We start from the raw sequence: 24,834 nt of genomic DNA on the forward strand, positions 1-24,834 counted from the left end.
TGGGATTTAATGGGGAAAGCGCAAGTTGAGCTACACAACACACGACAGAAGCAGCCCAGGCAGTGTTTCTTTTCCCTCTTTCGACAACACTAGGCGGATACATTAAAAATAAGTTTTATAGTTTATAGCAAAGTTGGTCGTGCGCAGCAAAATTGTTAAAAAAATAACACGGTGGGCATAATACGTATGAGAGTGATTGAAAACAACACTGCAGATAGTTCAGTAATATAAGAAATGACTCGATAGAAAATTCGTAATATTTTCGTGGTACAAGATTTACATCATATGTTAACATAACTATAACAGAGAGTAGACTAGACAATATGGACAAACGATGAACAATATATAGCCTTATATTAATTATGTGAACCACCAAAGTTACAACATGAATACCAAAACAATCGCCCAGATAAAAAAAATCATAAATAAGGTCGGTAAACATTTCGAGGCAATATTCAATTGACGATAACTATACACTTACAACACAACATCCAGAATAGTGGTTGAACAAATACAATATCTCTAATAAAAGCAAACAGTGCGGTAAGAGACATTTGAGGGAATATTCAATCGTTATTCCTACACATGCAGCTACGTGGTGGCGTTTACTGTGGAGGAGGGATTCATCAAACGACTTCTCCGCTACATAAATATTCCCGTCTTGACTCAACGACTCATCCCACGACACGACCTTGGGGACTACGGGGGTCTTTAAATGTTTACACTCAACTATAAAATACTGCTACCGCCATTGACAACACGAATGTTACTAAACCATCAAACATGAGCTATCTTTGGCTCGAGTTGAAACGATTTCAGGTGTAAAACTTAATCCAGAGAGGCAAGCATGTTTCTTGAAAACCTTTTTTCTCAGCTGGTGTGCATCGCAGGGAAAATCTACGCATAGTGTTATTTCCTGTAGATGTACAGATCGCTTCATAAATTTAAAAAAAAACTCAAAAACAAAAAACGAATTTAAAAAACCAACATGGACCTTATGTGTTGCCATGCTTGTGACGAAATAACAATGAAAATGTAAACTAAAAATAATAAAAAAAGTGGAAGAAATTCCCATCACATGTTTTTTTAGTTACAGCGTGGGTGGTCGATTTTTCGACTACTTGACGACCTATAGTTAACATTGGAGGGTAGAATTCTACCACTTTACTGCATTCCCGCATAAAATTTGGTATGACAAGGCTTTAAACTAATCACGTGATTGCTGTGTATACTGAATTACTGTTTACAGTATTTTTTAAAAGCAAAATGAGAACTACATTAAACTAGATGCACCACATAAATGTTTTCGGATTCTTACGGGTTCTTTTTAACAGAGGGTCAGGCTTTTAGTGGACCATAGGATTGCATTGCAGCTGAAACCGCTTATTCTGCACCCTCATTCACAGATCGTCATTCTCTGTAAAAGCCCAGGTTCTTTGTGAACCATGAGATCCTTTTGACTATGGTTACCTGTTCTTCCCTTTGATCTACGGTCGATAGGCCAAGGGATCTCACACGCAGGCCTTGTAGGGCACATAAATGTCACGTGGAAGGCTGTCTTCTCCTCCTCACCACATTTTCTACATAAGAGGATTTCAACTTGAATTCCCATCTTGGTAGCTGATGAAGCCAACCACTTTCCAACAGAGTCTTCCTATTTAGCCCAAGGGGCATCTGCTACTATCACACCGGTAGGTGTCTGCAGCATTCTCTTTGACTCTTTGTTGCCTCCTGTTCTTTCCCAGCTCCTTCGATGTTCTATCATAGATAAAAGGAGTATAGACATACATGTCTATACTCCTTTTATCTATGGTTCTATGCCGATCCATTGGCGAACAGCTCTCCGGGGTGTGTTGTATGCAAAACACACGTCGGCTCTGGACCCACGAGTGGTCTTTCAGCTCCTTTATTTGCCCACTTGTCAGGTCCCTTATTGCCAGCAATACCTTTGTGCCATGGAATCCAACTAAGGATAACCTTCCTTACGGGTTCTCCTAGTGGGTCCCTTTTTACATTAATCCGACTGTCCAATAAATGTTAAATTTACGTAGGGCCTAATCCATGAACAACACTCAGGCCACTCGTATCTTGAAAATCCCCCATCAATTACTTACACCGCATTGTGCGATGCTTGAGCACTTAATGCCGCCAAGATTTACTCAACATGACGGCCAACAGTTTAATCCAGAGGCGTTAGACAAAGAGTGCAGCCAATGTGACATTAATGTCGGCGACCGCACACAAGTAGTCTAATGTAGAACGTATTGCCCGCGCGTTGCCAACAGTTCCAATAACACCTGCAGTAGATCACGCTGCGGGCCAACAGCATGCACTCGACACTCGCCGGTATAGACCATTGGCGCCAATAGTGTAATGTTCACTTGAAAGAACCATTGAGGCGGTTGACTGACGCGTAAAAATAACAAAACGCGACTCCTTCGCGTTCCGCTGTTCTAAGATTGTTGAGGTTTAAGGAATCATTGCGGAGATTACAACGACAAAAAGTAGGTTGTCACGTTTCGGAATCTGGAATCCTACAGGTTGACAATCGATTAACACTAAAAGATTATTAGTATGCAAAATGTAAACCGATCGGAAAAAATAGACCGAACCTGAAAATGAGTACTAAACAAATGTGTACCTAAACTTGGGCATGCTCAGTTTGGTTCATTCTCAAATCGTTACATAGAACCCCTGATAACCAGCCTTGGTTTTCGCGGTCCTATGTTATTACTTCCATTTGTTAGGATTTTCTGATTATATTCTGTAGTTATTATTCGTCACCAGCACGGCAACTCACAAGGTTCATGTATTTTTTTTTTAAATTCATTTGTTGTGCTTATTTTGAGCCTATTTTAATTTATGACGGGATTCTGCACATCTAAAGAAAAATATCTTTCCAACAGTATGATTGAACTTTCCCTGAGATGCACACGAGCTGAGAAAATTTGTTTTAAAGAAACACGCTTGCCTATTAATATATAGATTTCGTAAGAACAAAATAGATAAGAAAACTGAGTAATGGGTGTACCAAGTCCTAATTACCTTAATTGAAATTGATACCTGGAATCATATTATTTAAATGTTTATTACTTAACTCAGCTACAAACTTACATTAATTTGCCATTAATTTGTAACTAAGCTACAAATTAATATTTGCTTTTTCCTTTTACAAAAATGTTTATTCTTCACAATCCAAGAACATTAATGAACGATACTTTTTATTTTCATTTGGCTAATGTGGTTTGTAAAATATCACAGCTGTTATGAACAAAGGCTATCGACAAGCGAGATAATATCGTAGAGTGGTAGATGTTGTAAAATCGAGTGCCACTTGATCTTTACTGGCTGAAATTTATCTCGACGCCAATGGCACTTACAATGGCGATTGAATTACACGAAATTGTTTTTTCATTAACCCTAAAATGAGGAATTGTTCCTCCTAGACCATTGGTACAACTTTCTTTGTCCAACAGAAGCATGTCAGTAAAGTGAATAAAATAGCTCATCTACGACAATATAGGGATCACTTTTCGCAATTTATATGTAATTTAAACATGTAGAGTTAAAGAAATATGTTTCTCAGTCTCTCTTGAAGAGGTCACATAACCATATAAAAAATTAAAAGATGGAAAGACCTTACAAACATTTGGATATTTTTTTATTGAACATGAAAGAATAAATCATAAAAACAAATAAACGCAAAAATAACGAATACATCTGAGTGATTACTCATCAGAAACTGTTGAATAATCCATGAGGAGCAGTGAAGATGTATACCTTTTAATTTCATACATCAAATGATAAGACATGCTCGACTGGGCCAGTAGATTCAAATCGCAACACCAGATCGACTGATATCAGAATCATTGTTCTTCGTAGGAACATCAATCGACGCGCCGAATGAAAGGTAAACTTTTGACAATCGAAAATGACGACTTTTCCATCAAACTTTACCAATTCTCTCCTGCGTTGTATCGTCCAAACAGTTTACATCGTCATAACTAGAATAAAACACACCCTTGCCGATAAACCAACAACTTATTACGTCTATTAAGTCTTCTTTACAACTTTTAAGTGGCTGTTTCAACTCTTCCGGAAACAATGGAGGAAACTTTTAAGTTTTTCAACTAATTTTCACGCTACTCCAATAAAACTTCATCTTCAAGGGAAAACATTTATATTTAAATATCAGGTTAAAGTACATATCGTGCGAGCGAGAACTTGTTAAAATAATTTTCCACCCGCAGTATATGACGAAATCTTTCCCACGATAACTTAATCGTATCACTAAATATACCAGTTCGCTCCTTGTGTTTAAAGAATGTTAAGCTCAAACAAATTTGAATTCAAAATAAAAACTTAAACCACGCAGCATTGAGAATTTGGCAATAACATGATATGCTAGTTCCTGGTAAATTGAAATAGAATGACCCAGGGCGGAAAAAATCGATTAAAGGGAAAGCCACTTGATAGTGACAAAACGATTAACAAGTTATTGGTAATGAAATAATTGCACGACCAAATGACATTCTAGAATAGACAGCTACAGTTACCTACAATGTTTTAACGACGACCTAGACCGTCAGTGATGACAAAATCAATAGCAAAGTCACTCGCGACACGATTTATAAACACTAATGACGGATGCCTCCTTTTTATTTGCATAAAGACATTCATCATCTAGTAGCTTAACGTTTCATACGAAAATATGTTTTTAAAATGAATATTTATGTGACAATTCATTGGAAAATATGATTTCACGATCACAATGCTCTAGCTCCCATCAGCATATAGTTTATCTTACATTGGCTACAAATATACATGTACTACCAAGGCTATGCCCACCTATAAACTTTATACAATGAGGATTTATCATTAACTTTTGTTTTTCAACCGTCCTTCTAAACTGATTTTTACGGTTGAGGTGTCATTTTAAATATTGTAAGTTGGCAAGTTTTATTTCATAACTTTCCTAAAGAAACTCACTATTTTATAAGGTTTTTTCAATATTTAACATTTTCGGTTAAGGTACTTAAAATTACCCATATCTATTTACCTGATCTTTCCTCAAAAATGCCATATTTTTTATTCCCTAGACAACATTAATTTAGAAAGTAATTACTACATGGACTGCTTCAGCACAATAAAATGTGTCAAGTTAATGATGAGTGAGAATTTAATATATTAACCACTGGGGACGTCAAAAAGAAAAAAGTAAAACGATCCCGGGTCTAGGTCTTACTATAAGGCTAAGTAATAGCTATATGAGAAATTCGCTAAACATGTTTTTAAAATCACGTAATTAACATAAATCTTGAATGCGAATAAACTAGGGAAATAAGCCAAAGTCGTATGTTAAAAAATCGTACTTTGTGTTCATTTTTTTAAATCCAGCATACTCATGAGAGTTTTAGAATTTGTTTGAACAGGTGAAACATTGATAAAAATAACCATCTGAGGTGCTTAACCTAAGTAAAGGGTTGTCGACGACCGACGTACAAAGCACTACCCCACTTTGACAACCACAAGTTGACCTATGATCTCAACAAAGAGAGACTGTAGTTAAGTTGATAAAGGGGAAAATAGGAAGAAACCCCATAATCGCTACACTTGACAAACCTTTCACCTTGCTTAGTTTCCTTAGTGGGGGTGTAAAAATATTATTTTTAAATGGTTTTACGTCGGAATAGACAAAATGTGTTTTACCTATCTTTTGGCAAAAGTAGATTTAATTAGCCATTCAATTGAAATGAACGAGCAAAAAATAAAGACATGATGTAAGGAATTCGGGATTCAAATTGAACTCAAATATTGAAAGGATTTCATCATATTACTTATGATGTACGTTTGCCTCAACAAGATTTTTATGTATTGTTGTTAATATTTAGTTTTACGAGTATTTTGTGGTATGTTGTGTTCCATTTGTTTAAATACAGAGCACCCCTACTATTGTGAATTAAATAAATTGATTGTAATATTTTAAAGGCTGTAATTAGTAAGGAAGTTTATCTTAGATTAGCCGGATCTTAGAGGATTCAATTTGAAAAAATACTTCAAAGAACCGATAAATTTCAACTATTTTACAAGTTACAAAGAAATCATGAATAGGCTATTTAAATAGTTTTAAGGCCCTTATGTTACAAGCATTACGCATTTAAAATCGATGAATAAAATCATGTTTAGTTTTTATTAGAAGTAACAATATTAAGTGCAGTCATGAACGAATAGTTTCTCAAAAACTGAAAACACAGATAGCTGCAAAAACGATAAGGAAAATGTTCCTATGAAGACAGTAAAGAAGAGAGACTACACTAGGCTTAACTTTAATAACTCTTGCCAGAAACAATGGAGAGATATAGCCGAAGGATGCCGTGCAGAAGAAAACAAAACTTAGCAACTTTGTATTGAACAAGTTCTCCGCACAACTTCTACGGACTTCCGCAACGTGCAAGTCTAATAAACTAGTTCTTTAACACTCGTCGCAACATTTTCTATATTCCTATGCAGCGTATGCGATTTAATAAAACTCTGGACTAAATATCAGTTTTTGAGATGATTGACCCGGTATTATAGTTACTGTAACGGAGATCGTACAATAGAGGTATTAGGCACATAAAATAGTTGTATATTGTCAGCTTAATCTTTCACCTGGATTGAAGTAGAAAAAAGGGTTATAAAAAAATAAAAATTTTGTTATAAATAGCACGTTTTCTAAAGATGCAGATGGTATTTCATCTGTCACAGGTCCAGGTGAGGAGGGAGTTTACCGGACATTACAAAGCTTATCGCAGTGAGGCTTGTCTGACAGCTTACACGGGATTATCTTCTCCAGAGACAAGCCCTCCTCCCTCGTCTCATCTCGTCACTCTACACCTACACTGTCTCTGTACCTCTATACCACACTCATCTGTCACAGGTCGAGGTGAGGAGGGAGTTTACCGGACACTACACAGCTTATCGCAGTGAGGCTTGTCTGACAGCTTACACGGGATTATCTTCTCCAGAGACAAGCCCTCCTCCCTCGTCTCATCTCGTCACTCTACACCTACACTGTCTCTGTACCTCTATACCACGTTCATCTGTCACAGGTCGAGGTGAGGAGGGAGTTTACCGGACATTACACAGCTTATCGCAGTGAGGCTTGTCTGACAGCTTACACGGGATTATCTTCTCCAGAGACAAGTCCTCCTCCCTCGTCTCATCTCGTCACTCTACACCTACACTGTCTCTGTACCTCTATACCACACTCATCTGTCACAGGTCGAGGTAAAGAGGGAGTTTACCGGACATTACACAGCTTATCGCAGTGAGGCTTGTCTGACAGCTTACACGGGATTATCTTCTCCAGAGACAAGTCCTCCTCCCTCGTCTCATCTCGTCACTCTACACCTACACTGTCTCTGCACCTCTATACCACGTTCATCTGTCACAGGTCGAGGTGAGGAGAGAGTTTACCGGACATTACACAGCTTATCGCAGTGAGGCTTGTCTGACAGCTTACACGGGATTATCTTCTCCAGAGACAAGTCCTCCTCCCTCGTCTCATCTCGTCACTCTACACCTACACTGTCTCTGTACCTCTATACCACGTTCATCTGTCACAGGTCGAGGTGAGGAGGGAGTTTACCGGACATTACACAGCTTATCGCAGTGAGGCTTGTCTGACAGCTTACACGGGATTATCTTCTCCAGAGACAAGTCCTCCTCCCTCGTCTCATCTCGTCACTCTACACCTACACTGTCTCTGCACCTCTATACCACGTTCATCTGTCACAGGTCGAGGTGAGGAGAGAGTTTACCGGACATTACACAGCTTATCGCAGTGAGGCTTGTCTGACAGCTTACACGGGATTATCTTCTCCAGAGACAAGTCCTCCTCCCTCGTCTCATCTCGTCACTCTACACCTACACTGTCTCTGTACCTCTATACCACACTCATCTGTCACAGGTCGAGGTGAGGAGGGAGTTTACCGGACATTACACAGCTTATCGCAGTGAGGCTTGTCTGACAGCTTACACGGGATTATCTTCTCCAGAGACAAGTCCTCCTCCCTCGTCTCATCTCGTCACTCTACACCTACACTGTCTCTGCACCTCTATACCACGTTCATCTGTCACAGGTCGAGGTGAGGAGAGAGTTTACCGGACATTACACAGCTTATCGCAGTGAGGCTTGTCTGACAGCTTACACGGGATTATCTTCTCCAGAGACAAGTCCTCCTCCCTCGTCTCATCTCGTCACTCTACACCTACACTGTCTCTGCACCTCTATACCACGCTCATCTGTCAGAGGTCCAGGTGAGTAGGGAGTTTACCGGACATTACACAGCTTATCGCAGTGAGGCTTGTCTGACAGCTTACACAGGATTATCTTCTCCAGAGACAAGTCCTCCTCCCTCGTCTCATCTCGTCACTCTACACCTACACTGTCTCTGTACCTCTATACCACGCTCATCTGTCAGAGGTCCAGGTGAGGAGGGAGTTTACCGGACATTACACAGCTTATCGCAGTGAGGCTTGTCTGACAGCTTACACGGGATTATCTTCTCCAGAGACAAGTCCTCCTCCCTCGTCTCATCTCGTCACTCTACACCTACACTGTCTCTGTACCTCTATACCACACTCATCTGTCACAGGTCGAGGTAAAGAGGGAGTTTACCGGACATTACACAGCTTATCGCAGTGAGGCTTGTCTGACAGCTTACACGGGATTATCTTCTCCAGAGACAAGTCCTCCTCCCTCGTCTCATCTCGTCACTCTACACCTACACTGTCTCTGTACCTCTATACCACGTTCATCTGTCACAGGTCGAGGTGAGGAGGGAGTTTACCGGACATTACACAGCTTATCGCAGTGAGGCTTGTCTGACTGCTTACACGGGATTATCTTCTCTAGAGACAGTACCTCCTCCCTCGTCTCATCTCGTCACTCTACACCTACACTGTCTCTGTACCTCTATACCACACTCATCTGTCACAGGTCGAGGTAAAGAGGGAGTTTACCGGACATTACACAGCTTATCGCAGTGAGGCTTGTCTGACAGCTTACACGGGATTATCTTCTCCAGAGACAAGTCCTCCTCCCTCGTCTCATCTCGTCACTCTACACCTACACTGTCTCTGCACCTCTATACCACGTTCATCTGTCACAGGTCGAGGTGAGGAGAGAGTTTACCGGACATTACACAGCTTATCGCAGTGAGGCTTGTCTGACAGCTTACACGGGATTATCTTCTCCAGAGACAAGTCCTCCTCCCTCGTCTCATCTCGTCACTCTACACCTACACTGTCTCTGCACCTCTATACCACGCTCATCTGTCAGAGGTCCAGGTGAGTAGGGAGTTTACCGGACATTACACAGCTTATCGCAGTGAGGCTTGTCTGACAGCTTACACAGGATTATCTTCTCCAGAGACAAGTCCTCCTCCCTCGTCTCATCTCGTCACTCTACACCTACACTGTCTCTGTACCTCTATACCACGCTCATCTGTCAGAGGTCCAGGTGAGGAGGGAGTTTACCGGACATTACACAGCTTATCGCAGTGAGGCTTGTCTGACAGCTTACACGGGATTATCTTCTCCAGAGACAAGTCCTCCTCCCTCGTCTCATCTCGTCACTCTACACCTACACTGTCTCTGTACCTCTATACCACACTCATCTGTCACAGGTCGAGGTAAAGAGGGAGTTTACCGGACATTACACAGCTTATCGCAGTGAGGCTTGTCTGACAGCTTACACGGGATTATCTTCTCCAGAGACAAGTCCTCCTCCCTCGTCTCATCTCGTCACTCTACACCTACACTGTCTCTGTACCTCTATAACACGTTCATCTGTCACAGGTCCAGGTGAGGAGGGAGTTTACCGGACATTACACAGCTTATCGCAGTGAGGCTTGTCTGACTGCTTACACGGGATTATCTTCTCTAGAGACAGTACCTCCTCCCTCGTCTCATCTCGTCACTCTACACCTACACTGTCTCTGTACCTCTATACCACGTTCATCTGTCACAGGTCGAGGTGAGGAGGGAGTTTACCGGACATTACACAGCTTATCGCAGTGAGGCTTGTCTGACAGCTTACACGGGATTATCTTCTCCAGAGACAAGTCCTCCTCCCTCGTCTCATCTCGTCACTCTACACCTACACTGTCTCTGTACCTCTATAACACGTTCATCTGTCACAGGTCCAGGTGAGGAGGGAGTTTACCGGACATTACACAGCTTATCGCAGTGAGGCTTGTCTGACAGCTTACACGGGATTATCTTCTCCAGAGACAAGTCCTCCTCCCTCGTCTCATCTCGTCACTCTACACCTACACTGTCTCTGTACCTCTATACCACACTCATCTGTCACAGGTCGAGGTAAAGAGGGAGTTTACCGGACATTACACAGCTTATCGCAGTGAGGCTTGTCTGACAGCTTACACGGGATTATCTTCTCCAGAGACAAGTCCTCCTCCCTCGTCTCATCTCGTCACTCTACACCTACACTGTCTCTGTACCTCTATACCACACTCATCTGTCACAGGTCGAGGTGAGGAGGGAGTTTACCGGACATTACACAGCTTATCGCAGTGAGGCTTGTCTGACAGCTTACACGGGATTATCTTCTCCAGAGACAAGTCCTCCTCCCTCGTCTCATCTCGTCACTCTACACCTACACTGTCTCTGTACCTCTATACCACGTTCATCTGTCACAGGTCGAGGTGAGGAGGGAGTTTACCGGACATTACACAGCTTATCGCAGTGAGGCTTGTCTGACAGCTTACACGGGATTATCTTCTCCAGAGACAAGTCCTCCTCCCTCGTCTCATCTCGTCACTCTACACCTACACTGTCTCTGTACCTCTATAACACGTTCATCTGTCACAGGTCCAGGTGAGGAGGGAGTTTACCGGACATTACACAGCTTATCGCAGTGAGGCTTGTCTGACAGCTTACACGGGATTATCTTCTCCAGAGACAAGTCCTCCTCCCTCGTCTCATCTCGTCACTCTACACCTACACTGTCTCTGTACCTCTATAACACGTTCATCTGTCACAGGTCCAGGTGAGGAGGGAGTTTACCGGACATTACACAGCTTATCGCAGTGAGGCTTGTCTGACAGCTTACACGGGATTATCTTCTCCAGAGACAAGTCCTCCTCCCTCGTCTCATCTCGTCACTCTACACCTACACTGTCTCTGTACCTCTATACCACGTTCATCTGTCACAGGTCGATGTGAGAAGGGAGTTTACCGGACATTACACAGCTTATCGCAGTGAGGCTTGTCTGACTGCTTACACGGGATTATCTTCTCTAGAGACAGTACCTCCTCCCTCGTCTCATCTCGTCACTCTACACCTACACTGTCTCTGTACCTCTATACCACGTTCATCTGTCACAGGTCGAGGTGAGGAGGGAGTTTACCGGACATTACACAGCTTATCGCAGTGAGGCTTGTCTGACAGCTTACACGGGGTTATCTTCTCCAGAGACAGGACCTCCTCCCTCGTCTCGTCTCGTCAATCTACACCTACACTGGTTCTGAAAAATCTGTATCTCTAATGATATGATTACCTCGATTGCATATCGTGGGTAATTATTCTTCCTGGAAAATTTCTAGGACGTACAAACCTATGGACGCAACAACTTACGATGTAGTAGCCTGTTTATACCGGGGTCTGTTACTAGGGTAGGATGAAGTTTATGACAAAGTGAACATTACGTGCGTCCGCGAGTGGTGAGTCGAGTTATGGCGGTAGCGTGACCCCGGCCCACCTTGGAGGGTGTGTGCTGATGCAGCAGATTACCGATTCATCTTCCAAAATATTTAAAACGCGTCAATTATTACAATAATTATGTTTGAATATCTACGCCTTGCAGTATTTATTTACTTCGGATTCTTAGGAACCTAGGAACCTAAAACTGTTACAGTGGAAAAGCACCCACTAGTAACTACGAGTTAAGAAAAATTGACAACATTGGCGTGTAACCATAAATATGTTCATAATAACACGTCAACCTTGATTGCGAGTGTCATTTTCAAACCCCCTTCAATTTATTTTACCCCTAATCACACGTATTGCAAACCTTGATAGAAGCCTTTAACATTAAGTTATTTTCTTCGAAATAATTTTTGAAGATTGGTCAAAAACAAGCTGTAAGATAATTTATAAATATAAACACAAAGGGAACGTCACTCTCTAAATTACTTTTATTTTGGGTGGAAATAGATACAAAATTACTGCATAATAACTGATTGTACTTTGCGTTTAGTAAAAGCATCCCCCTGTTTGAGCCGGTTTCAGATTAATAAAGGCAATGACGCACAGCGGCTAAATCTTCAAAGCCTGATTAAAACTAAACAATCTAATTATCAATCTCTTGAATAATCTGATTAATCTAAGGCCGTCCTCATAATTATGTTTCTAGACTGAAGGCTGATTTTAATTTTAAAAGCGGAAAAACTGTAATATTAGATTATTTTTTTAATCTATGCATAAAAATTAACTTACGATATCGATAATATGCGTTATATTGTGAGGGTATTTTGTTATGGTGAAAAAATGGGATTAAGCCATGATAATACCATTTTACTTTAAATATTTAGTGAACGTAAATGTAAAGATGAAGTGTACAAAACGGCGTCTTTCATGTTTATAAAAAGTGCGCTGGTTGTAACAGCAAATGAGAATTGTCTGTGTAACATTTTCTTTGATTGTAATTTGACGTTGTAAAAAGATAAACAAATTACGGTACAGCTTTACAAAGACGAAACCTCAGAATTAAAGTGTATATGTCGTTGTAAACCCCGTTGTGGTCTTAATCAACCAAATTGAAATGCTGGTCAAAACTCCCAAAAATGAATTACAACAATAATCAAACCAAGATGACTACAATAGTTGTATGAAATCACGATTACTGAGGAGGAGACTAACCCACGAATAGATGAACGATTACTTAAAACTTTGTAAAATAGGACCAATGTTCACTAGTCTTAACTACGACTTATAAAGACAGGACCAAGCTAAAAACACTAGAATCAAACTACTAAGGCTATAAAGCGAAACAAACATCGCCAGAAGTTAAAATTTTAATTTTTGAACTAAAAACTGTTAACAACCTAGTTAAGTTACATCTACATATAATCTTACCAAATAAACTTTTGAGTACATTCTAAGGCTAAAACCAGACATATTTTAACCCAACCTTGGTACACAAACTTCAAAGTTGTATTTTCTACCAAAAACACAGCGAAACATTTCGACATTCAACAGCCGCCTAAGATTGTCGACACCCAGTTAGATGTCGGTGATATGCTAATCCATGTAATATTCATATCCGCACGACACACCCGCCGGTTCGCGTGTACAAACATATCAGACCGGACAGATTACATTCATTTGTACAAGTTTGGACGTACGTTTAAAACTTTGCTAACGACATCGTGCCGGGGCTCCATCAATCGATGATGGCCGAACCTCATTCCTATCCCGTCTCTACAACTACCATTATGTGCTCGATAACTTTTAGTTGGGACAAATTGACAATATTGGCGTGTAACTATAAAGATGGTTAGTCTTTCACCTAATGAGGTTCCTTTGACGAGAATCAGTTATAAAATAGTGTTACAACGTGAACTGGATAAAATTGTAAGCATGACTTAATCATTGCTTTCATATGTTTAACTATTATTGTATTTCAAGTATATTTCTTGTGTACGAGTATTAACTCAAATGGCAATCCAAAAATCTTGATTTATTTTTGTTAGTCCCGTATCTTAAAAGCTGATAATGGTGGTTTAATTTGGTTCTTTTCTTACCTGAAAAGTAATACTATAGTGTTTGAGTTGAGACATAGCAAATAATTTAATTTGTTTGCACGATAATTGAAACTACAAACGTCAACCATGATCGGCAAAGGTAACCATGGCCGCCTGAAGGTGCAATAATCTACAGCTTGACTTGATGGTGCCAATTCCAGGTTAACAATTATTAGTTTATTGATACTGATCTTTAACTAACATTAGTGAATGTATGCGTAGATTACTTTCAATTGTGTGTTTCCTTTATTAACTTTTTACTAATTCTAGGTATTTTTTTTATTTGTTGAAACCAGCATAAGATTTGAAATTTTTTTTTAGAGTGCTGTCAACCACGTCTTGGAAACTTTAGTCATGTTTATTGCAAATACAATAAATAGTCATACCGTATAGACGATTCGAAGTATAATATCGTCTTTCACAATAATTTTATATGAAAATATTTAACAATATATTTCCAAGTAAGTAGGCCTATTTTGAAGTAGGTTAAAAATCCTAAATAGGGTATGAGTGTTTTCTGGATTTTGCATAATGGGATGATATGAAACTTACAACATTAAAAGAAAATACACCACATTTTTTGCAGAATTTCACGTAACAATAACAGTTAACACAATTGCAAAGTGTTCAGTTATGCTGATAGCGGCAACTTCAACGCAAGATTTGCAATTAATAAACGCAACTTGGTCGCGTAATCGAGTGAAACTTAAACTAATCTTGCGGGACTGGAGAATATTCAATATTGGGAGAGAAGATGAATTTCATCTGGCAAACCCGATAGTTAAAGCTGCCGCCTACATCGAATCTGGAAATATTAAATGTTGAGTGTTGTGGTTTAAACGTTCCACCACACATAAGAATAAACTATACTTACTTACTTACTTACTTACTTGATCTCTTCATCGTTGACCAACAAATGTTGGATAGATTGCGTCATTTAATTGTTTCACTATTTACTAACACTATATTACATATATACAATAAAACTGAACTGACGGATGTGACTTTTTTGGGGAAAGCGAGTGGCTCGTCAAACAGTTCTTTTAAAGCGTACAAGGGCCTGCTGAGTAGGCTCTGGCGAAGTGCGGATTTGAATCGCTTTGGGTCTAGAGCTCGGATATTAGTCGACAGCATTAGCATAGCTTTACACGTTGTTCTATTTTATAATACTGAAATAGTTTTGGGGATATGAGTGATCAATACGTGCTCAATTTGTATTCCAAGCCATTCATTAACGAATAAACAATTAATCGATTAAATAATGTTTAATGCATATTAAGTCTCGTGAAAATCTTAATTCGCCAATTCCAGTGGAAATTAAAGGCTTGGTTTCGAAATCAATATTACATTATAATGACTAGTGAGAGGTCTCTATCATTAAAGTGTCGTGCGAGGTATATTGATTGACACAAAGGCTAGACCTTCCGTATAATTAATCTTGTGTTACAAATATATGGTTTGAAAGTGGAATACGCCTTGGAATTGACCTTAATTCATCTTCAAAGAATTCAATGATTTATGTGTCTAAAACTACAGTAGTTACTTTAAAGCAAGAGCAAAATATTTCGTAGCGAATTTGATCTTAAGATACGATAACCTCCGAAAAAAATCTCTGCATTCTGACACCTACCAAAAGTGCCTAAGTTTGACGATTTGGTTTAAAAAGTTACGATTAGCTCGCATAGTTCTTAATAATTATTTTTTCATGCCCATCCTAATTCAACACTAAAAGTTAACACAACTATTACTTAGCCTACCCTACAAAACCAACTAACCAACTTGATGGAAAAGATTATAATCATAAAAAAGGTTCTTCTATTACATGGTGTGCACAAACATTTGTCATTAATTTCCAATAATTTCCATAACTATCCATGACCATTTACCATTGATTTCTATGACTCACAAGCTTTATTTGAAGATTATAATATCCATCATTGGAGATTTCCATGACTTATTGCCTTTTTTCAGGACTTTCCGTGACTATCTATGACTTTCCAGAATGTGGACACCCTGTATTATGTCTCTGATAATAATAAGTCCCGACCAAAACAAATGATTGTAAATTTACATCACTTCCAACACATTGGTGTGACTTGTACGGTGGGCCACAGCTGTTTGACTTGGAGAACAACAAACTGGCTTTGTGGCGATACAAGTACAATGCAGTATCTCAAGCGGGTCCCGCTCAACTGTGTAAGCGCCGTTTACAATGGTGGAATAGACGTTAACTGTTCAGTAGTTCCCAGGGATACAATAACACTTTTGAAAATCTTCACGATTGAAATTCGCTGTATGTTGTTTATCAATAACTATCTCAATATGGATTTTGACGAGACCTTGTCGTATAATACATTACTTTCTACTAATCTTCCTAATGCTCTGTAAAGACTACCCAGATTGTTATAGTTTAAACAGTATGAATTAATTTGTATTTAAAAATAAATAAGTTAAGAGTTGCTAACAGTGGTATACTATCGAAATCCTTTCCCCCTTATAATTCTTAACACGATTCATACACAAAAATATCAGTCATTCTTTTAGTTGGGCACGATTGAAAGGTGTTTATGGCCCGAGCTCACTTGGATATCAGTTTATTAAAATCTCCGTGTAAAACAGCAACAATCTTGGACTTGGGCTATTGAAGAAGATTTCATTTTAGACCACCTGTTGCCAATTCTATTATTTTCACAGACTAGGCGAATGAGCATCTTATGGAGTCAAAGTTCTATTATATAGATTATCTTTTAATTTTCCATACGATAAAATTTGATGGTGACAAAGATACATTTAACAACATGTTGCCCATTGTGTGGCATTATGATGATGATAAAACTGTATTTTACACGTCGTCACTCCATAAGTGAATTAAGTGAACTAAATTATGTATTCAAAACTTAGCAACAATGTTAAAATTTAACATGGTAATAGAATGTCTACCTTTGCAATAGTGTATGTAGGCCCTATCTAGTGATACGTTTATCAACTTTAATGAAGGGATATACTGCTAATACCTTTTTTGTCCTAGGACGCTAGGCACGAGCCTGGAATTGTTTTTCACATTACTTCAGGCTATACCTAGGGGTTACGGCATTATCACTTGAATAACATCCATTGGTGACTTGGCGGGATTTGAACCCGGGATCCCCGGAACCGAAGTCCCACGCTCTAACCACTATACCAGCTCGCCCCCCATGCTGCAAATACTAACTACAGTTCATCACACACAATAAAATTGAAGTTTCAACACAAAGTATTAAAGTATTGTCAACTCACCACTGTGATGGGGTAGAGAGGGTTGACGATGGTGAACAGCAACACATGGTTGGGGGTGAGGTTCTCTGGCCTGCAACACAACAGAAGGGTTAAACAATCGTGCATTAGACAATATTCATTATGTGATACATTAAACAATTTATTCATGTTATAAGAATTTACACTGTTGCTAGTTTGTTACTACAGTTTGTCCTGTTATTATTATGTTCTTCTTGCTCAGGGTCTGTTCTGCGTTATTAATATCAATTATTGGTAAGGTAGTGTTTTTTCAATACAAATTTTAACCCGAATTTGATTCAATTGGCTCAAATTGATACAAATATTTAGCTGTCAAACAGAAATTATGTATTCCTCCTTTAAAAATGGTGAATACAAATAAACGGTATCAACAATCTCACACATACATTTTCCCATTAGCTTGCTAACAACCTTTATCATAAGTAAGCAATGGGAGTAACGGTATTGTATGGGGACATTCACTAAAGTTGCAATAAACGTTTTTAACAGTGATTTTACATTAATGCGGGGTGTACCATTTCAATTATACTGTAATTACAGTGTTAGGATCGTAGATACTAAATGTTATTCCAAATCGGTCAAGGCAATTTAAAAAATTCAATTTTCCGCTTTTGTATCCCCATACGTTTTATGGGGAATATCACTTAGGTTGTGACTTTTGAACCGTACTTTTTCAAGCAACGGGGATCGTGCGAGTTTGTTTCGGATTTTTCTTTATTGCAAGGTGTTGTTATTGAAAAAATCATTAAATCAACATTTAAAAAATGAAAGAAAACACCTGGATATACAATGGATTAGTAATAACCCCCTCGAATAGCACCCTACCGTGAGTATGTACCAGTCATCAAAATCGGACCACAGGTGTGGTCTGTAGCTCTGTTCTCTACAAATCCACACATACAGACACCACTTCGAAAACCACTATTATGGTTCAGGGAGAAAATGTACTCACGATTCTCTCAGTAAAATCTATGTTTACTACCAATTGGTGGATAAGACGGGTGACCACAGTTTATAGAGTTTATATAGAAGTTCTCGAAAAGAAGTATTGTTATCCAGGTTAATGAGCAGTAGAATACTATCGTTCGTAAATTTAATAGTTTAAATTCGATATATTATCCAGTATTATTAAATCGTGAATTTAATAATACTTGATAACATATCGAATATAAATCAGGGCACAACAATCATTGACGAGAACATTACAATATTTGGTTGTAAAAGACTAGTGTGATGTAACAAAATTACATTCCTCGGGAGTGCACAAAGTAGTTCTTTACAAAACGCAATCATGAACGTGCAATGTTGAATGGCGAGAAGTTGGTTAATGTTTTCATGAGAGACCTATAAAAGGAATCAACCCGCGTATTGTGTCGTTGAAACGGTCTACTGGCTCAACTCAACGACGATGGAAACATTCCAACATACTTCCTTTCAACTTGTATTCTTGTCAGAAATGTTACACTTTCTTCCTTAAAGTAACTATACTTTTACAATTTAGGCTTATAAATTTACAATTTTCATGTAAATAAGCATCCACGTAGCATTAAAATGATTATAGTCATTAAAAGATGGACAAAATCTGTAAAGACTAGGTATCATTTATCTTGAAAGGACATACCATTAGATATATCTTTATGATAAATCAATTTAGACATTTTTTAGCCAATGAAACAACACGAATACAATACGAGGGCTTGAAATAAGGATTATGTTAGGGTCATTCTGTATTACATTGTTATATTACCAAAGCAGAATAGTTGTATAATTCAAAAACTAAATGTATCGAACAAGGTCCATTTTCTGAAGCAACCATGTAAAGCCAAACATTATACATGGAATCAAAATTTTTATAAAGCTATTCATTCATGAGCATTTCAGACGACGGTATAGAGTCGACATAAGCATCAGTGTACACTGCGGTGCGGCCTAACTAGTTCATTAAACGTATCAGTGTATAGGTGGAGCAAGGGATGTTAACAACCCGCTCTAACTAGCACACCAGCAGGATACAACACCCTTGACTGACATTTACCACCTCATTGACACCAATCACAGACATGCCTGGTAAATACATCAGTGTACACTGCGGTGCGGCCTAACTAGTTCATTAAACGTATCAGTGTATAGGTGGAGCAAGGGATGTTAACAACCCCTACCGCTCTAACTAGCACACCAGCAGGATACAACACCCTTGACTGACATTCACCACCTCATTGACACCAATCAAAGTCATGCCTAGTAAATACATCAGTGTACACTGCGGTGCGGCCTAACTAGTTCATTAAACGTATCAGTGTATAGGTGGAGCAAGGGATGTTAACAACCCCTCCCGCTCTAACTAGCACACCAGCAGGATACAACACCCTTGACTGACATTCACCACCTCATTGACACCAATCAAAGTCATGCCTAGTAAATACATCAGTGTACACTGCGGTGCGGCCTAACTAGTTCATTAAACGTATCAGTGTATAGGTGGAGCAAGGGATGTTAACAACCCCTCCCGCTCTAACTAGCACACCAGCAGGATACAACACCCTTGACTGACATTCACCACCTCATTGACAACAATCACAGACATGCCTAGTAAATACATCAGTGTACACTGCGGTGCGGCCTAACTAGTTCATTAAACGTATCAGTGTATAGGTGGAGCAAGGGATGTTAACAACCCCTACCGCTCTAACTAGCACACCAGCAGGATACAACACCCTTGACTGACATTCACCACCTCATTGACAACAATCACAGACATGCCTAGTAAATACATCAGTGTACACTGCGGTGCGGCCTAACTAGTTCATTAAACGTATCAGTGTATAGGTGGAGCAAGGGATGTTAACAACCCCTACCGCTCTAACTAGCACACCAGCAGGATACAACACCCTTGACTGACATTCACCACCTCATTGACACCAATCAAAGTCATGCCTAGTAAATACATCAGTGTACACTGCGGTGCGGCCTAACTAGTTCATTAAACGTATCAGTGTATAGGTGGAGCAAGGGATGTTAACAACCCCTACCGCTCTAACTAGCACACCAGCAGGATACAACACCCTTGACTGACATTCACCACCTCATTGACACCAATCAAAGTCATGCCTAGTAAATACATCAGTGTACACTGCGGTGCGGCCTAACTAGTTCATTAAACGTATCAGTGTATAGGTGGAGCAAGGGATGTTAACAACCCCTACCGCTCTAACTAGCACACCAGCAGGATACAACACCCTTGTGACATTCACCAACTCATTGACACCAATCAAACACATGCCTAGTAAATACATCTGTATACAGTTAATACAGAACACGACGTTTTGAGAAAACTGCAAGTATCACATCCATCAACCGCATTATTGAATGCATTTGAAAGGGCTTGATGAGAAACTTCCCCGAAACATGTTTTCGATAAACTCTCTCCTAAGGGCAGAGACCTCAATTAAACGGCTTTATTTAATCTCATTGAAACAATTGAATACCCGTAAACTGTTACATTTGTTTTTTACTTTTAATAATTAAAAGTTTTTTGTTTTAAATTATTGTTTGTTTTCTTTATCCCGAGTTAACCTTTGGATCCTTCCCATTGATTCTCTATGTTGCGCCATCAAAAAAAAAAAACCTGTAAAACATTTTAATTCTGAATATGGCTTCCACACTGTTTGCACATTAGTTCAATATTCAATGCCGTTTTTTGTTGTCGTTATTGTTTTTTTTTTTTTTTTACTTTCAGCAACAGGAACTGAGAAATAATTACACGAAACTATAAACTCAAAAGAAGAAACTTGGTATTCTGTAAATAGTCTATGTTTAATAAACTTGAGTAGTCATGGAATGCAGTCTCAATTATAATAAACCCTTACAGCCCATTTACAACACCTTCCGTACACAATTACCGTTTATTATGAAGAGCTCTCTAAGTGAAACTTTGGTCCGAGTTATATTTCAGTTCCAATCACAATTACCAAGGCAAATATTGTTTGTTTGTTTCAACTTGGACGCCTTACTTGGGCGAGCCCTGAGGAGGCAGTAACTTGCCACAAACTTACTTCCATGTCTCCAAGGTAGATGATAACTGCGTACCTTGTTTAACTTGCTGAAATTATTGTTTCCCATATTATACACCTACTTTGTAAAGGTTTGCTACAGGAGAGTGTATATAATTTCTGTCAACTAATAATTATTTCCCAACAATGTAAATATTCTTATATCTTATCCACCTCCAAAACTAGCTGGTAGGAATTTTCTCGAAGGCATTATGCGATAGCCCAACCTAGCAGTCTTACAGATTTTAATGAAGGATTGTCTGGTTTGAACAACAAGAGTGAGACAGAACGTCAACTCGTTTATCATCTCAAAGATATCCTAAGTTTGTTTTGGTCCTAGGACGCTAGGCACGAGCCCAGAATTGTGTTTCACATTACTTCAGTCTAGCCCTAGGGGTTGCGGCATTATCACATGGATAAAATTCATTGGAGATTTGGCAGGATTTGAAACCCGGGACCTCTGGAACCGATGTCCCGCGCTCTAACCACTAGACCAGCTCGCCCAACCCATATATCCTAAAATAATTCGTTGTTAAATTCCGACAATTTATTATAAGGAAACTTTTAAACACAAAACAGCTAGGTCCAAAAATATCCAAAATTTTTTTAGATACTTATTTTCCAACTAGACCAAACTGTCCTCAATCACTAATTAAACACGGTCTATATAAATAACAAATCAGCTGGTATTCGTCAAAACATGTGATCTCATTAATCCAAACCCAATTATTCACCCTTAAACAGCGCTAGTACTCTGTGGTACTCGTGAAAATTGATCAACCAAACAAATCTCATCAACGCATCACCTTGTGATACGCATTCATAGTCCACACAGTAGATTTACGATACTCGGGCGTGTTAAGCGGACAAACTCAATTAAGCGAGAGGGATGGGGAGGGGGTGTTGTTAACGGAATATAGTGTTTAATACACCTTTAATTAAACAGCCCCCAACAGGCAGGCTGGCATTATTGTGTCAGATCGGGCTACAGTAAGTACATACCAGGTAAACTAGACTAGATACGTCACACAATCTAGCACGACCTTGTCCAATAGACGAAAATTACCTCGTATGACTTGACGAAAATATTCCTGTTTCGATATAGGCCTACGCGACTGTTGTAAACCCAAAATTCTATTTCGAATGATTAAAATAAATGCGATGAATACTTAATTTATTTTGCTAAGTAAAATTGACATTTCGAACAACATAGAACCATTGACTAAGGAAATAAAAGAACGCTGCTTTGAATGCATTGACAAGTTTAGCTAATGCATCCAGTTAACTGAATTTTCTCCACATTGTCAGTTGTATGTATTGTACTTTTAATTACATTAATCAAACAGCTCTCCAAACTTATTTTTACCAAATACTAATAGAACTAATTGGGGGGAGCGAGCTGGCATAGTGGTTAGATCGCGGGACTTCAGTCCCTTACGTCCCGGGTTCGATCCCCGCGAAGTCACCAATGGATTTTATCTAAGTAATAATGTCGCAACCCCTAGGTCTAGCCTGAAGTAATGTGAAAAAACAAACCCAGGCTCGTGAAATAAATTTAACTAATTGGAAAAAGACAAATAGTGCGACAGTAATTGAGTATAAGCCTAAGAATTGATAAGAAAGCATAATACAGCACCGTCAATAAGACAAGTTTTAAATTGAATTATCAAAGTTGCATTACACCCCCAACATAAATGTTGCCAAATTAGTTTGACACAAACACCAATTAACCTGCACTAAACACGGCCCGTAATTTCCGCAATAAAAAGCACCATTCACAACATACATAACGTGAATTTGTATCATAAACAAACAGTACATAAACTAGACTATAAATTGCCGCTCCGTGGTGAGCTACACCGTGTCAAACTCTAATTCCCTTACCGCGGCGGGAGAAAAACTGCGCAAACAAGCAGTAAAATCTGACCGCATTAATGTATACTGAGTTATGGCACCTACAGGCGACACAAATGCGCGGGAATGTTTGGCGGGTAATGAATCACACTGGTGGGACTGTTGCGAACGTTGATCGAGTGAGATCGGACATTGCCGTGGTCTTCCAGACATACGTGGATCCGGGCAAGATAGTGTGAAGAAAATGCAAGTAAATTACGCCTTCTACAGACATGGAAAGTATAGAAAAACTATGATTTGAGTACAAAAATTACAAGTTTTCATCCTTACGGGGAGGTTTGTAAATAATTTGGTCGATTGCCAATATTTCGGGATAGAAAAGGTAATCTTAAAAAACTTGTCCTAAAATCACCTTAAGGTATACACCAACCATTACCACTATACCAACATGTCAATCCTTGAACTATTGCATTAAAAATAGGATAGTGTTTACTCTTGTATTTGTGATTAGAATGGATGTTTATAAAACAAAAACTTATAGTGAAGAAAAAATAGAGTTTACGGTGTTATTAATTTTTTTGCACGAGAGAAAAACTTACTCCTACCTCACATTATGTCCTACGGTACTTCTAAGATAAATAGGCCTAACACTATCAAGTTCAAAACAAGACTAAAAACAGGGTATTCGACGCAGAGGATTAGACATTTAATTTTATATTACCAGCTCATTTGCACTACATACAATCTTTGAAATTTATAACAATTTATGGTAAAAATCACCTTACAATTTAACAATTATAAGGTAGGTTTTGAAAGTATTTTGTTAAAACTTCAACCTCTTAACATTTGTAAAAACAAAATGGCGGCACGTTGAAAATTGTAATTGTTGGCTATAACACACTACTTGTTGAAGTTATTACCTTTGTTTACTGAGTTTTGACACTAATGTTGGAACAGCTGTGTTCAGAATATTGCTTGAACCATGACGACAGGTTTAACCTACTCCTCAAGTTTAGTTTTAATCAAACTGAAGTTGAAGAAATCGCTTTTCAATTAAACAACGAAGTTCTAGGACTGACTTTTTATGTTACACAAAAAGTAAAGTGCTGAGCAAGGGATTTTGCTTTTGGTATGCCATAATTTTGTCTCCAGAAGTTTTAAGAGGCTAAAATTTGCATGGTATGTTTTCAAATCCTATTTTATAAATTATACCGTTTAAAACTTTAAATGCATGAAGTAATATCAAAGCAAACGTCAAACCATTTTCGTGGGACCCTCTGTATGACGTTAATGAATAATATGGTAATAGTAGACAAAGTGTATAAATAAATTATTGTAAAAATTAAACCAACTTTTTAGGGGCGTCGCAATCAAAAGGTTATTCCGTGTAACTTGACTCAAGAGGTTGGGTTAGGTTAGGTTAGGTTAGGATAGGTTAGGTTAGGAACTAGGTTAGGTTAGGTACATAGAACCAAAACACGTCGTGTGAAACCAAAGTGCAACTTTATCGCATAACTTCCAAATATTCCAAATCTTTCATACATCATTGCAGACAAACACCATAAACTTGAACGAGACATCAACTCCATCACAACCTTCTTTATAAAGTTATATACAATATCACACAAGTGAAAGCAACCGTACGTGAAAGGGTTATCGTGACGTTCACGCACGACATTATCGTCCACGCAACAAGCCCTACATAATGAATGACATTGACATGGCCATCGCAGGACCGAGGTATTGGGCCGAACCACGATATTGAATATCGACCCTACACTTTGTCATTCCTCGTGGCCATTGTCCCGAGCCCTTTCTGTACTTAATT

At 38.8% G+C, this 24,834-nt stretch overlaps 1 protein-coding gene across 5 annotated transcripts in view; it reads right to left on the reverse strand.

Moving 5' to 3' along the window:
- The window catches only part of LOC128999855 (heterogeneous nuclear ribonucleoprotein L-like), a 225,008-nt gene that overhangs the window by 137,067 nt on the left and 63,107 nt on the right, over nucleotides 1-24,834 (reverse strand). For all 5 annotated transcript variants that reach the window (XM_054426571.1, XM_054426570.1, XM_054426573.1 and 2 more), the window contains one exon: nucleotides 17,086-17,155. In XM_054426571.1, coding sequence (XP_054282546.1) covers nucleotides 17,086-17,155 — 70 coding nt within the window. The remainder of the gene's footprint in view (nucleotides 1-17,085; nucleotides 17,156-24,834) is intronic.

This window comes from Macrosteles quadrilineatus, unplaced genomic scaffold (assembly GCF_028750875.1).
Source record: "Macrosteles quadrilineatus isolate MER2022 unplaced genomic scaffold, UCM_ALF_1.0 Scaffold_8__2_contigs__length_117827958, whole genome shotgun sequence".
Taxonomy (NCBI): Eukaryota; Metazoa; Arthropoda; class Insecta; order Hemiptera; family Cicadellidae; genus Macrosteles; species Macrosteles quadrilineatus.